The 13,842-nt window shown below is 35.7% G+C and overlaps 1 protein-coding gene, 1 long non-coding RNA gene, 3 other non-coding genes and 1 pseudogene across 5 annotated transcripts; 2 read left to right on the top strand and 4 right to left on the bottom strand.

Annotated features, from left to right (window-relative positions):
• The first annotated feature begins 3,056 nt into the window (after nucleotides 1-3,056).
• LOC125581911 lies at nucleotides 3,057-4,869 on the top strand. The gene is made up of 2 exons (XR_007319674.1): nucleotides 3,057-4,299; nucleotides 4,606-4,869. It is a non-coding gene; the product is annotated as an uncharacterized LOC125581911 (long non-coding RNA).
• A 926-nt stretch (nucleotides 4,870-5,795) lies between these two features.
• On the top strand, nucleotides 5,796-6,879 carry LOC106403553 (annotated as a pseudogene).
• Nucleotides 6,880-7,281: 402 nt separating this feature from the next.
• Nucleotides 7,282-7,374, bottom strand: LOC125582843. Its single transcript, XR_007320287.1, has one exon. It is a non-coding gene; the product is annotated as a small nucleolar RNA snoR31 (small nucleolar RNA).
• A 91-nt stretch (nucleotides 7,375-7,465) lies between these two features.
• Nucleotides 7,466-7,563, bottom strand: LOC125582864. Its single transcript, XR_007320305.1, has one exon. It is a non-coding gene; the product is annotated as a small nucleolar RNA R30/Z108 (small nucleolar RNA).
• Nucleotides 7,564-7,637: 74 nt separating this feature from the next.
• On the bottom strand, nucleotides 7,638-7,747 carry LOC125582826. The gene has a single exon (XR_007320275.1). It is a non-coding gene; the product is annotated as a small nucleolar RNA Z107/R87 (small nucleolar RNA).
• A 1,448-nt stretch (nucleotides 7,748-9,195) lies between these two features.
• LOC125582201 lies at nucleotides 9,196-9,900 on the bottom strand. The gene has a single exon (XM_048748771.1). The coding sequence runs from the start codon at nucleotides 9,898-9,900 to the stop codon at nucleotides 9,196-9,198; it is 705 nt and encodes a 234-aa protein (XP_048604728.1).
• Between the last annotated feature and the right edge of the window lie 3,942 nt (nucleotides 9,901-13,842).

Consider the following 13,842-nt stretch of genomic DNA (forward strand, 5'->3'; position numbering starts at 1 on the left):
GAGTTGAAAGAAGTTATTCAAACGTATCAGCCACCACGTCTCAATCGATTTGCAGCATACGAGACTGAAGGATCAAAGCTTGAGGTCGAGGATGTCAGATCGAGCAGTTCTGGTGTGTCCACGAACCGATCGATTCCAGTAAGATTTCGGGTCGTGGGAGATCTGAGTTTTTCCACCTTTTGCGATTTTGCATGTTTGGTCCCTGATCTTTGTGACTTTTCGATTTTGGCCCCAAAACTTTCAAATAATCAGATTTTTCATCAATTTTCCCCAAAACCTCAAAATGTGATCCTGTTGCTTTCAAGGTTCTTATGACTCTTAGTGAAAGTTATTATACCTTTAGCCGACCATTGATCAAAACATTCAGCCAACAATAATGATATCCGGATAATTGATATAAACTACTTAACTTATTAGAGTTTGAGTCTATAGTGATAATCGGCTACTGATCAAAAAATCCAACTAACAATAATAATGTATGGATAATTATTTAAGTTAGCGGACCAATAACATAATAACTAGCTAATATGTAAAATATCCGGATAAATTGGAATATAACCGTGCTAATTTACGAAGGATATCAAATAATCACATTTTAACCGTGCTTATTTACATATCAAAATTGTATTTAAGTTAACATTACCCGAAATAAAATCAAGGAAGATGTAAACAAAAACATATGTTTATTAGCCGGCTAAACTAATTTATAGACTATAAATTACCATCTTTCTCTTTCCATAGGGTTATCAGTGTCATTTTACTGTTTCTCTATCCAACTTTTACTATTTTTTCATCCTTGCAAATTTTATTATTATCTAATATTTTCTATGCAATTGGCTCAAAAGTATAAGGAAGAGAATGAGGAAAAAAAGATGAAAAGAAAGAGAAAAAAGAAAAATGTTGTAATATATTATACTATTTATATAAAATAAAATAGTATACTATAATATTTATAATATAGTATCAATGATTATATATTGTTTTGTGAAGTAGAAAAAAATGAAATATGAAAGAAATTATGTTTTCATTGGATTTAAAATTTTGTTTTTCGAGAAATTTAAATCAATTAAATAATATCACAATATTTATATTAACATAAGCATGGTTTCTATTCTATATGTTATAAGCCAAAAAAATATCAGTTAAGGCCTGGTCGTCATGTTTTACAAGCAATGTGTGTTCAATTTATGATTGAACATAACCGTTCTTGAGTAAAACATCAAAAACTTCTTTTTCCACTATCGTGAGGCTGTTTTAAGCCCGTATAGGGACTTTAAACTTCCAACTGGATTCGGTGGTAGTTTCTAGCTAGGAGAAGAGATATATCCAGTAATTTCATATAAATATTTTCATTGAGGTCTCCATGTAAGAAAGCAATTGTCTAATCCATCTGGGTTAGTGGCCATCCATGTTTAGCTGCAAAATCTAGGATAAGTTTGACAGTGACAAGCTTCGCTACATGAGAGAAGGTATCAATGTAATCCACACACTAGAGTTGTCTATATTCTTTAGCTACCAAATGGGGTCTATATCCGTCAACGGTCTTGTATGCATTGTGTTTGATTTTATATAACCAGCTACATCTAGTTGGGTGTTTGCCTCCAGACATAGAAACCACTGGAAAGTACAAGTCCTGACACACGTATGTAGTTCTTCATTCATCGATTCAATCCATTTTCTGATCTAACAGCTTCCAGCAAATTCTTTGGTTATGTCTTAGCAGATATAGTAAAAATGAAGTTTTGATAATGAATGACCAGAAGAGAATAATCGAGAAAAAATGACAGTAAATGTGTTCTAATGGATGATGGTTCATGATAAAGCATATTGCAGTCGAATAAGATGGATCATTAATGTTCCTCTTAGGTCTGTGTGCATTCATATCGATAGTATTCTCAAAATATACTAGGAAACTACTGTCATTAGATAAATCTAGAGGAATGATTGTAGTGTTTAGACCAATAGAAGGAGATATGGTGTTTTGAATATGGATTATTGTATCTGGAAAATGTAAAGGAAGAATCAAAGAAGAAAACAAGTATAATTTGGAAGACTTAAGATATGAAGTTTGAAATAGAAAGACATCTTCATGGATAGCAACATTTCTGGTGATAGAGATTGAGTTAGTTTCCAGGTGAAGGACTTTATATCCTTCATATCCTTATAGATAACCAAGAGAAACATATGCATTTGACAGAGGAGTGAACTTATGTATGTCTCTAAGATGAGATGATGCATAACAAAGACAACCAAAAGTTTTTCAAAAAGAGTAATCAATTTTTGAGAAGTTTGAAAAGATTTTGCTTTAAAGAAGTGGTGAAGATACATATTTATAAGGAAGACAAAGGTTTGTATGCATGCAATCACTCCAATATCATAAATGAAAATTGGAATAAAAAGATGCCACATTTAAGATGTGTTGATGTTTTCTCTCAACAACAGAATTTCGTTGTGGGATATAATCACAAAAAATAGTGAATGATCCCTTTTGAAGCAAGAAGGGAATTGAAATAAAGCTCATCAGGAGCAGTATCTGAACGAATAGCTTTGAATGTCTTTGAATATTGTGTTTCTACAAGGTTGAGGAAATAAGGAAAAATTGTAAAACATAAACCGATGTAACTCTTGCTCAATTATCTACAAGAGTAAGGAAAATATCTAAAAACCCCTCAATAGAAACAACATAGAAAGGATCCTGTATATCCAATTGGACAAGTTCAAAAGGATATTTTGAGAGACTATTAAGAGAATCAAACATCAACATTTTTGTTTAGCTAAATGATAAGTCTTGCAGCGTGGCAAATTTTGAAGCTTTTTGGAATAAAAAGTTCTTTGGATAGAACTTGTATCTTTTGAAAATAAGGATGAACCATCCTTGAATGACAATGAGAGCTTGTATTAAAAGTGTTGAGATTGCATACAAAATTTTGTGTGGAAGATGATGACTGAGATTCTAGATCGAGCTAGTGGAGATTGTTAAGAAACTTACCTTTCCGAATAATCAAGCCATGAATAAGCTCGTGCATGCACAATACTGAAGAAAAGAGCTTACATTTATGAGATTTACATGAAAAGAAGGAATGAATATGACGTTTTGAAGGGAAAGAATATCTGATACTGACTATACCAGATTGATTGATTACAGTTCAAGTATTATCAGAAAGTTTCATAGTAGTTGTGGAAGCGGAAACCCGCACAATCGGAAGTTATAAGAAAATATCGGTGATCCAGATTCTACGATAGCCAACAACAAGTAATCAGGGACAAGATATGCGATAAAAATTATTCTAAAAGTAAAAACAAAAACGAGAAAAGAACAAATATGCTCTTTATTCCGAATTTACGCAAAAGCGTTGAAAAATGAAACAATACAAGGGGATAGTTTGAAAGAGAGAATACAATAGAACAGTATGGAAAGGCAATAAAGCTTCAAATTTCCGTTAGATTAACCACATAAGCCTAAAGTTCATATGCAATCGCAGCTCGTGTGTAAACAGTTGATAATTATAAAGCCTAAGTTCTAAGTTGTAGAGAGTTCCAACAGCGAAATTTATGTTTCTATTTCTCTGTCCTAGACTTGTTTATATACACCTCCAAGGTTGGCTATCTTTCCATTTTTCCGTATATCCCTATTTGTCTTGTTTCCGTAGTTCCCCCGATCTTTCCTATTTTGAGATTTTGAGTTTGTCTCTTATTCTCCGAATAGCATTTTTTTTTAATTTATACAAATTTATCTTAGCTGAAACGTTGTTAAATTCGGCACGACATATGCACATTTATTAACTCAAAATTTTCGGCTTGTAAACTTTTATGAAAAGGAACTTTTTCATTGTTAGTTCGTAGTTTTGGCCATTAATCTTGAATGACAAAATTTGATCCTAACAATGATAAGTTAAACTGAACAAAAAAATAAGAATTCATAATTCACGTTGTTAACATAATGTTTGTGTTCAAAAATCATCTCTTATATTATGAGTATTTATAATATTTTTTATATTATGAATATTTAAAAAAATCAATAACTATTGGAGATGAAAATTTATTTATGATAAACTTGAAAGATTACCAAAAAATATTTTCAAAAGTCAAATATATATAGTCAAACATTCTAAATATATAGTCAAACATTCTAAACATAATTGTATTTCTAAAATGGACCATCTTGTAATTCTATAAAGCTCTTTTCCAGTGGCCTCCGGTTTTTCAAGTCTATTATTATTCAAAGAAAAAAACAACCAATGGCTAGAGCAGCTTTTTCACTTGTTCTCCCAATCATCTTCATTGTCATGTTTTGCTTAGGTATACATTTATTAAGATTTATTCATGAAAGTGTTTTCAATTTTTCCTGTCACAGAACAATTATTTTAGTGCTATCTTCATTCATTAGCACATATCCCAAATACTGTATTTGTTGGGGGTCGGAATGTTAAGACCCAAATATTGTAACTGATTGTCATGTTAGCGTTAGCTAGGTATAACTTTATACATGTTTAAATTATGTTCATCCCAATATTTACAAAATTTTAACTCTTGTACACCATTAATTTTAGGTTCGGTTTGTTCACTGCGATGTTTAATAAATATTTTTATTTATTTTTTATTTAGTTGATGAAAATATGGGATGCGGTCAATATATCGGTCCCTGCCCTGTTCGTGGAACTTGTGATCAAGCATGCAAAGCTCAATTTGGACCAAAGGCAGATGGCATATGTGACTTCACGGGTACTAAACGGTGTGCTTGCAAATATCCTTGTATGACTGATAAGACTCGGATTTGATTTCTATTCTGATTTGAAATCCTAACTTCATTCAAAATGTAAGAAAATATCATCATTAATAACAATGCAAAAAAATGCAACTGTTATTGTTTTTGGCAATAATTTTAACAAATTCTAACTATTTTGTAACTTTGAAAATAGTTAGAAGCATATAAAATGTTTCCAAAATATTAAAGACATCCAAAGTAAAATGATACTATAATATTTATAAGCGTATCTAACCATTTCGATAATATATATGAATATATCTAACCATTTCTATTAAATATTAAATAATGTATAGAACTTTAATTAAATTTATGATAAAAGCTAATGTAAAGGCAGTAGTTTAAACTCCATAAAGAAACAATATTTTTTTTATGTTTTGTCAAAAATGAAAGAAAATTATCAATGTTAAAGAATTCAATAGACAAAAAGATATTATAACAATTTATGAAAAGAAAAGTATTTTTGAAATGCTGAAAGAGAAAGAAGAGATTCGTCAAATTATTTTGAACTTAAAAAAAATAATTCAAAATTCAAAAACAAAAACGAAAACGAAGGAGATCAACAGTATCAGAATGTGCAATTAAAAAAAGAAGTTATATATGGTATGAAAATTCTCCTTGGTGGTGGTACCAAATGCACAAATGTCTTCAAAAGGAATTAGTCAGTCAGAGTCCCAGAGTTTGATCATACTGTATTTATAACTCATGGTAAAAAAGGTATTATTGATGTCTTTATATTATACTAGGAGCACATACGCGTTTCACGCATAATATTTTTTATTGTTGTTAAATATGTTTTTTTTTGGATGATGTAAATATGTAATTGTGCAGTCGTCTTTATTTGTTAAGAGCATTACTTGGTATTTCTATTGTATTATATAATAGTATGTGATAAGTTAATATATTCTATGTTTTTTTCCAATAATGTATTGTTGCGTGTATAGTAGTACTTAGTTAATAGTGAAATGAGCCTCTGATGTAAAGCATATTAAATTTCAATAGCTTTGTATTTAGACATTTGTAGATTTGAAGATTAACAGTTTCAGCTTCAAAACTGTATTTTGTTTTTTCGGTATTCAACTTGGAGAAAATATTCAAAATAACATACTTGTTGCTTGTCCTCCATATGTGGATTGTTTTACTGCGCTTGAAAGAAGAGGGAGAGGAAGATGTTGATCTTGGTCAGTCTGTGTATGAGATCTACAATCATAATGTGGAAGTCAGGGTATTTAAAACCGGGGTACGTGCTAGAATTGGTTTTGCTATGCTTTAGTTTCGAAATAAATCTTTAAGATTCCTTAATAAATTAGATGGTGTTAATCTTTGTTGACAGTGCAGGTTAACTTGCTTCTGTTGACGTGGATGAAGGAATTTGAGAGAATATTTTATGGAAATGTTTATGACCCGGCGCTACTTCCGGACGCTAAACCAAATGATCTACAAATCAAGTTATGGAGGTAAAGCTTCTATAAAGCTTTATGCATTGAATTTGGCAAAGATTACGTAGTAAAATAGCTTGAGTCGAATGTAGAATGCATTATTGTAGCAGCCATAGATATTGGAACTTTCTCAGATCTTTAATGGAATTGGATTGTAGGAACATATTTTCTGATGATGGAGCAACAACACCTGATGAACCAGATTTTAAAGCTAAAGCATGAGTTTCCCTCTCTTTAGGCTTTGTATACCAAACTGTTTGAGACATTGCTTGTGTGTTTCAGGCAACAGAAAGATATGTCCGTGGAGAAGTCGGTTCTCTTTCTTTAACAGGTGAATAACACTAACCTATTTTATCTTTTAAGGGTATGCTTTTTATATAATGTTCTGTTTTGTAATGCACAGATAAAAGAGTCCATATTCTCCGGCAATTTCTTCTTCAATCCCTTGGAGAACAAAGCATCAATGACTTAAAAAAGCTGTGGCGTTAACCAGTCTTTCATTTGTTTATTTTTTTCTTCGGTGTCCTTATATCCAACTAGGGAATCATACACAATGGAATATGCTGGCTTTTTAGCATCCAGATGATCATGAAAACATGGTCAAAGTTAATTAGATCCTTGAAGTACATCTTTGACTTCAATTAATATCATAACGGTCCTTATAATTCTAGTGATTTAACCGAATCTCATTGACACATGGTTTATGTATTCCTTTTAGTTTTGAGTACGGTAAGGTTGTTTTTAACAATTGAACTGTCTGAAGTTTTAATTTTAGTTCAATTTAATGTCTCAGCTCATTAAACTGATGAACTTATTGGGATCATGGGAGGGAAGCATATTTTCTAAAATACTTTGGGCAAAATCCGAAATCTGAACAAAGTTCCAAAATTTGCAATTTCGACAACTGGATTATAGATTAGGTTTTAGTAATAAAATAAAAACTATCAAAACAAAATGCTGAGCATATTTACGATACAGAAAAATATTTCAATATCATAAAATCAGAACAGGAATTACGAATTAACTACTAAAACAATGATCATCGATATAGTAAATGAATAACTTGGGTCTATCAGGGAAGATTCAGAAGCTAAACATGGATAACATCAAATGCACATAGCATTAATCAGATCAAGTGTTGGATTAGATTTATTGCTTCATCATTATCACCACCGCCTATATAAATTCAAGATTAATCTGATTTAAAATCAAAGAATTATGATAAAAGTTTGCAAAATCATTTATGGGTGGGGTAAGAATATGACTCAGTGGTGGCTAGTAATATTAGGTTCGATTCTGCCAGCAAATTACTTCAGCTGAACTCAGAAGAGGGAGCGTTATATCCTCATCGTCATCTCCACACCACCAAAACAATTTCAAAATTCAATCGAATTTTCAAAGGAAAAAATTAAATAAAAAAAAAAACAAAGAGAGAAGGCTCAGTTCAGCGGGATTATCGACACGGAAACGAATCTCCGGTTAAGGAAGAAACGCCTCATTCCGGTCTGTTGAGCTTGATATTTTCCGAGTCGTCACTGCCTTCTCTATTTTAAATGAGAGGACATCTTTTGGAACAAAGACGAAACAATTTAACAAAAACAACGATAGAAGGATCTTCAAGAAAGATAAAACAAGGCAAGATGAAACTGATGATGATGAGGGCTAACGGCGAATGTTGTCTAATTATATATATTGTCAGGGGGTAGTTAGGGTTTTCTTAGGTCTTCGTTGGAGGCCCATTATCAAATCAGCCCGGTCGTTAGTTTTCGAGGATTTTTTTTTGGAGTTGGTTCAGTGTTATATTGGTTTTTGGTTTGATTTGGTTCAGTTAAATTGGCTAAAACTTCAAGTTACACAAGAGGTCAATATCGTATTCTTGTCTACCATATGAACCAACCAATCTGATTGTGTATACGATGAGATTTTTGAATTGGTTCATGCTTCACAGACAACTTGATTGATTTTAACAAGTGGCAAGTCTTTTGGAAATCACCACTTCAGGACTATCTGAGGTATGCTATAGTGAAGTGACCTTGACTGCTATCTCTTTGTATACTCAGTATCTCGTTTAGGCATCGGACTGATTCTTGTATCTTTGATTCAGATAAGTACGCATTTTGATGCCGTTAATGAAGTTTAAAAGCTTCACAGTGTGCCAGAGTTCTACAAGGTTCATTTTCTTTGCTGTATGCTACTTTGCAGCTACTAATACTTGATGCTATTTACTATTTCACTAATACTTAACCATCGGTTCTACGTCATTTTTTCTTTTCCTTTAGGATACGCGGCCGCATACATCATTGGTCTGGGCGTTGGGTGATATTAGAACTTCCCTAAAGGGAGCTGTTTACAGGGAACTGAGTATTGAGTATTGGACTTGAATGATTCTATTGATTAGTAGAGCTTAGCTCTTGTATGTACATCGATGGTTACAGTAAAGGTAAGACAATATTGAGATCATAATTACAGAGAATAAGAACGTTAGAGAGAATCTATAATATGGACTTTCCATTCTCTTACACACCCCCTCAAGACGGACGGCCATTGGAGAGTCCGATCTTGACACAAAGAGAGTCAAACCGAGAGCGTGGGAGTGGTTTAGTGAGTGCATCAGCTAGCTGGTCTGCAGATGCAATATGTGAGACACGAAGCTCACCACTCTGCACGAATTGTCTAACAAAGTGATAATCAAGTGCTATGTGTTTCATTCGTGAATGAAATACCGGATTTGCAGCTAAGTATGTGGCTCCAATATTGTCATAATAAATCACTGGTGATAAGAGAATGTATATATGTTTATTGAATTACCGCCCAGCCTCCCTCTCTTGTACTCTACACGCAGAGTTACAAGCCAATACAAGAACTCTCAAGACGACTCACTCGTCAAGAGCCAGTGATCAAGACCTTCTAGTCTAGATCCTAGTTACTCAGTACTCAAAAACTACTTGACTTTACAAACAGACTCCTATTTATAATAGACGAATGACTCAATTATCTAACGTCTGTAACTGCCTGTAACAACCCATAACCGTTATTGATCTGACTCCATATTGTCCACGTCAGCTGTGACGTTCTTTCCTGCTTGAATACTTTTCTCTTCATGCTTCTTCTTACGATAATAGACTCTCCATGGCTTATCAATACGTCCCCCCCCCCCACAATAAGACTGAGCTTGTCCTCAAGCTCGAACTCTGGAAAATCTCTATGCACATCCCGTACACGTAACCACGAAGATTCATGCTCTGGCAAACCTTTCCATTGAATCAATGCTTCCAAATGTCCCTCTGAATCATAGCGCAAACTTGTTATCTTCTCAGGCTGTAAGATAACTTCATCATTCTCTGAGAAAGACACTGGTAGTGTAGTCACCGTATGATCCTTTCCCAACACCGGTTTCAATTGGGAAACATGAAATACCGGGTGAATCTTACAGTCTGCAGGTAATTGCAAGCGATAAGCCACTGCTCCTATGCGTTCCAATACCGTAAAAGGCCCATAATATTTTGCCGAAAGCTTCTGACAAAATGTCTTAGCCAACGTCTTCTGTTGATAGGGTCGGAGCTTAAGGAAAACTGAAGAACCCACAGAAAACTGCAAGTCACGCCTGTGCTTGTCTGCACTATTCTTCATAGCTGCCTGTGTTTTCAGTAAATGTTCCTTTGCTTGCTTCAACATCTCATCACGTTCCCTTAACATACCCTCCAATTCCGAATTAACAGTCGAACCTTCCTCAAACCAAAGTAATGCTGGCGGTTCTCTACCATAAACCAACTTGAAAGGGGATGTATGAATCGACGTATGATACGAAGTATTGTACCAATATTCACACCACGCCAAGTACTTGTACCACAACTTCGGATTAGCAGAAGTAAAGCATCTCAAATAAGACTCCAGGCACCTGTTTACCACTTCGGTTTGTCCATCTGTTTGAGGGTGGTAAGCAGTGCTAAACTTTAGAGCTGTACCCGCTAGTCGAAAACACTCCTTCCAAAATTTACTAAGAAATACTCTGTCTCTATCTGATATGATCGACGCAGGGTAACCATGTAGCCTTACCACTTCTCTTATGAACTTCTCAGCCACTGATGTCGCTGTTATGGGTGCTTCAACCCGATGAAATGAGCGTATTTGCTCAATCTATCCACTACCACCATGATAACGCTAAAACCTTCTGATTTAGGCAAGCTGTCGATGAAATCCATCGAAACCTCTGACCAGATCACTGTAGGTAGCGGAATTGGTTGTAACAGACCACCAGGACTCAATGTGGAGTATTTGGGGGTCTGGCATATAGTGCACTCCGACACATAGTGTTGAACATCGTCTTTTAACTTAGACCAATGAAACAATCTTTGAATCCTCTTGATTGTCTTCAACACACCAGAGTGACCGCCAAATACCCCGTCATGATATTCCTGGAGTATAATTCCAATATACTTTGATGTCTTAGAGATAACCAATCTTCCTTTGTAAAACAACCTTCCCTTTACGATAGTAAACCCCTTCTTCATCATTTTACCATGAATAATATCTTGAATTTCTTGTTGTATCACCGGATCTGCATCTACTTCTTCAAAAATATCTTGAATTTGTAGGTTCGAAGATACCGTCAAAGCTCCAAATAGCCCTTCAACCGTGAAGCTATTCGCGTGCGGAATCCGAGATAACCCGTCTGCTGCTTTATTCTCAATCCCAGCTCTGTAAACTATCTCAAAATCAAACCCAAGCAGTTTAGTGAGCCACTTCTGATAATCCATTGATACATCCCTCTGATCCAACAAGAATTTCAAACTTTTCTGATCTGTATATACTAAGAAACGCCTGCCCATCAAGTAGTGTTTCCATCTTCTAACTGCCAGCACAATTGCCATCAATTCTCTTTCATATATCGGTTTCATTTGCTCTCTATTCGACAAAGCTTTACTGAAATAAGCAATGGGACGATGATTTTGCATCAATACCGCACCTAACCCAAATCCTGAAGCATCTGCTTCTACCACAAAAAGTTCCTTGAAATCAGGTAAACCGAGAACTGGAGCATTGACCATTGCATGCTTCAACTGATCAAAAGATGTTTGTGCTCTGCCTGTCCAGTCAAAGCTGTCTTTCTTCAACAGTTCTGTCAAGGGTCTTGCAATAACCCCATAAGCTTTAACAAAATTCCTATAGTATCCAGTCAAACCAAGAAAACCCCTCAAATCTTTCACATTTTTCGGTGAAGGCCACTTCTGCATTGCCGCTGTTTTACCCGGATCGGTAGCTACCCCTGAAGCTGAGATGATATGTCCAAGGTACTCCACTTGCGACTGCCCAAACGAGCATTTCTTGTGATTTGCTAGCAAACCGTGCTGTTTAAGTGTCTCCAAAACTTGTCGCAAGTGTTCCTGGTGATCCTCCATATTCTTGCTGTAAACCAGTATGTCATCAAAGAAAACTAGAACAAACCGTCTAAGAAAGGGTCTGAAAATAGCATTCATCAGTGATTGGAAAGTAGCAGGCGCATTGCTGAGGCCGAACGGCATAACAACAAATTCGTAATGACCCTCATGAGTTCTGAAAGCCGTTTTCTCAATGTCTGACTCCTTCATACGTATTTGATGATACCCTGATCGTAAATCCAATTTAGAGAAAACTGTGGCTCCAAATAACTCATCCAGCAATTGATCTATGACAGGAATTGGAAATTTGTCTGGCACTGTTATCTTGTTTAACCCTCTGTAATCTACACAAAACCTCCATCCTCCATCTTTCTTCTTAACCAGTAATATAGGACTCGCATACGGGCTTCTTCTAGGACGTATAACTCCCGACTGTAGCATTTGAGAAACCATCTGTTCTATCACTTCCATATGTGCACGAGGATAGCGATATGGTCTGACTGCTACTGTCCCAGCTCCTTCTATCAATCGTATTGAATGCTCATAACCCCTCTGTGGTGGTAATTCTGTAGGTTCCTGAAAAATACTTGAATATTGCTTCAGTAATCCTTCTAGTGATTGTGGAATCACACCACTCTTCTGATCTTCGCTTGTAAACAAGGAGCAAGTCCCGTTTTGAAGGGATATACCCGCTGATATTGTTTGCAATGCTGACCCCTTAGCTTTCGCGTCTCTATCACCCACCAATGTGACCCTTCCCGTTGGGGTAAAAAATGACAATTCTTGTTTCTCCCAATCGACCTCACATCTGCCCAATGTACGTAGCCATTGTATGCCTAGAACCACGTCTACACTTCCCGGGTCCAAAACCAGAAAATCTGATTTGATAAGCACTGATTGTAGTTGTAGAGAGACTCCTTTACAGAATCCTGAACCGTTGACCGTGATACCTGTTCCCACCAACACTTTAAAGGATGATGATTGAATTTCTGTTAACTGAGCCTTCTTCACTATATCTGGAGATAGAAAGTTGTGAGTAGCACCACTGTCTATTAAAACCACCACTCTTGTTTTCCCTATCTTCCCTTCAATCTTTGTTGTGGTTGGAGATGACCAACCCATGTACGAGTAAAACGTTAGTTCACAAATATCCGTCGTTGTACCGAATAATTCCTCACAAGAATCATGGAATTCTTCATCAACCAGCTCTACTTCACTCCCTTGTACTACCACCATCACTTGTAAGTTTTTGTTCTTACAGGTATTTGAGTGCGCTCTTGACCACTTCTCATCGCATGAGAAACAAATCCCATTCTTCCTCTTATGCTCAAACTCAGCATCCGATAGTTTAACTCGACCTTGCTTCGGATTCAACGATGTAGCTGATTGTCTTGCAGCTTGCTCGAAAGGTTTAGGCTTGTTAACGCTGTTTTGAGCTGACGATTGTAATGAACGAAAGGTGGAGCTTGATGATTGTTTGGTCACGCGATTCTCTTGACCTTTCACTGAAGCAAACAACTTGCAAAACTCACTGTCTTCCATCTTGAGGACTGTCTCAATATGATCTGAAAGTGTTTGAGGTTCCTTCATTTTGATCACTTCCTTCATTTCTCGTTTCAAACCATTAAAGAAGATGTCAATCTTATGTGCTTCCGCCAATTTGATTTGAGAAACCAACTCCTGAAACTCCCGAACATACTCAGCAATCGATCCCGTCTATTGTAAACAAAACAACCTCTTCCCAGGAGTTTTCTCAAAAGATTCTGCAAATCTGGCCAACAACCTCTTCTTGAAATCCATCCAATCTACAAAATCCCCATATTCAATCTCATAGTTGAACCAGCAGAGTGCGTCTTCTTCTAAACTCAAGGAAGCTAACTCTAACTTGTACTCTGGAGTAGCGTTCATCACCCGAAAGTACCTTTCTGCTTGCGCAATCCACCCAAACGGATTTTGACCAGAGAATATCGGCATCTCAACACGCTTATACAAACCTCTACGAATCTCATCTCTATTTTCTATTTGCCGATAACCTAACTCGTTTTCACCCCGGTGTTGATCGATAGTCGAAGGAAGTACCTGATTCGTGTGAATCGGAGCTTGCTGAGTCTGATTCGCTCCGCTCGACTCAGGTTGCGTAGATATGAAATTATGTTGTTGAATCGAGGTGATAAACGAAGTTAAAGTTGATTCGAGGATCGCGAATCTCTCATCCAACTTCGCTTCCTTCGACTGATTGTTTATCTCCGTAACAGCTTCG

The sequence above is a fragment of the Brassica napus genome, chromosome C2 (assembly GCF_020379485.1).
Source record: "Brassica napus cultivar Da-Ae chromosome C2, Da-Ae, whole genome shotgun sequence".
Classification (NCBI taxonomy): Eukaryota; Viridiplantae; Streptophyta; class Magnoliopsida; order Brassicales; family Brassicaceae; genus Brassica; species Brassica napus.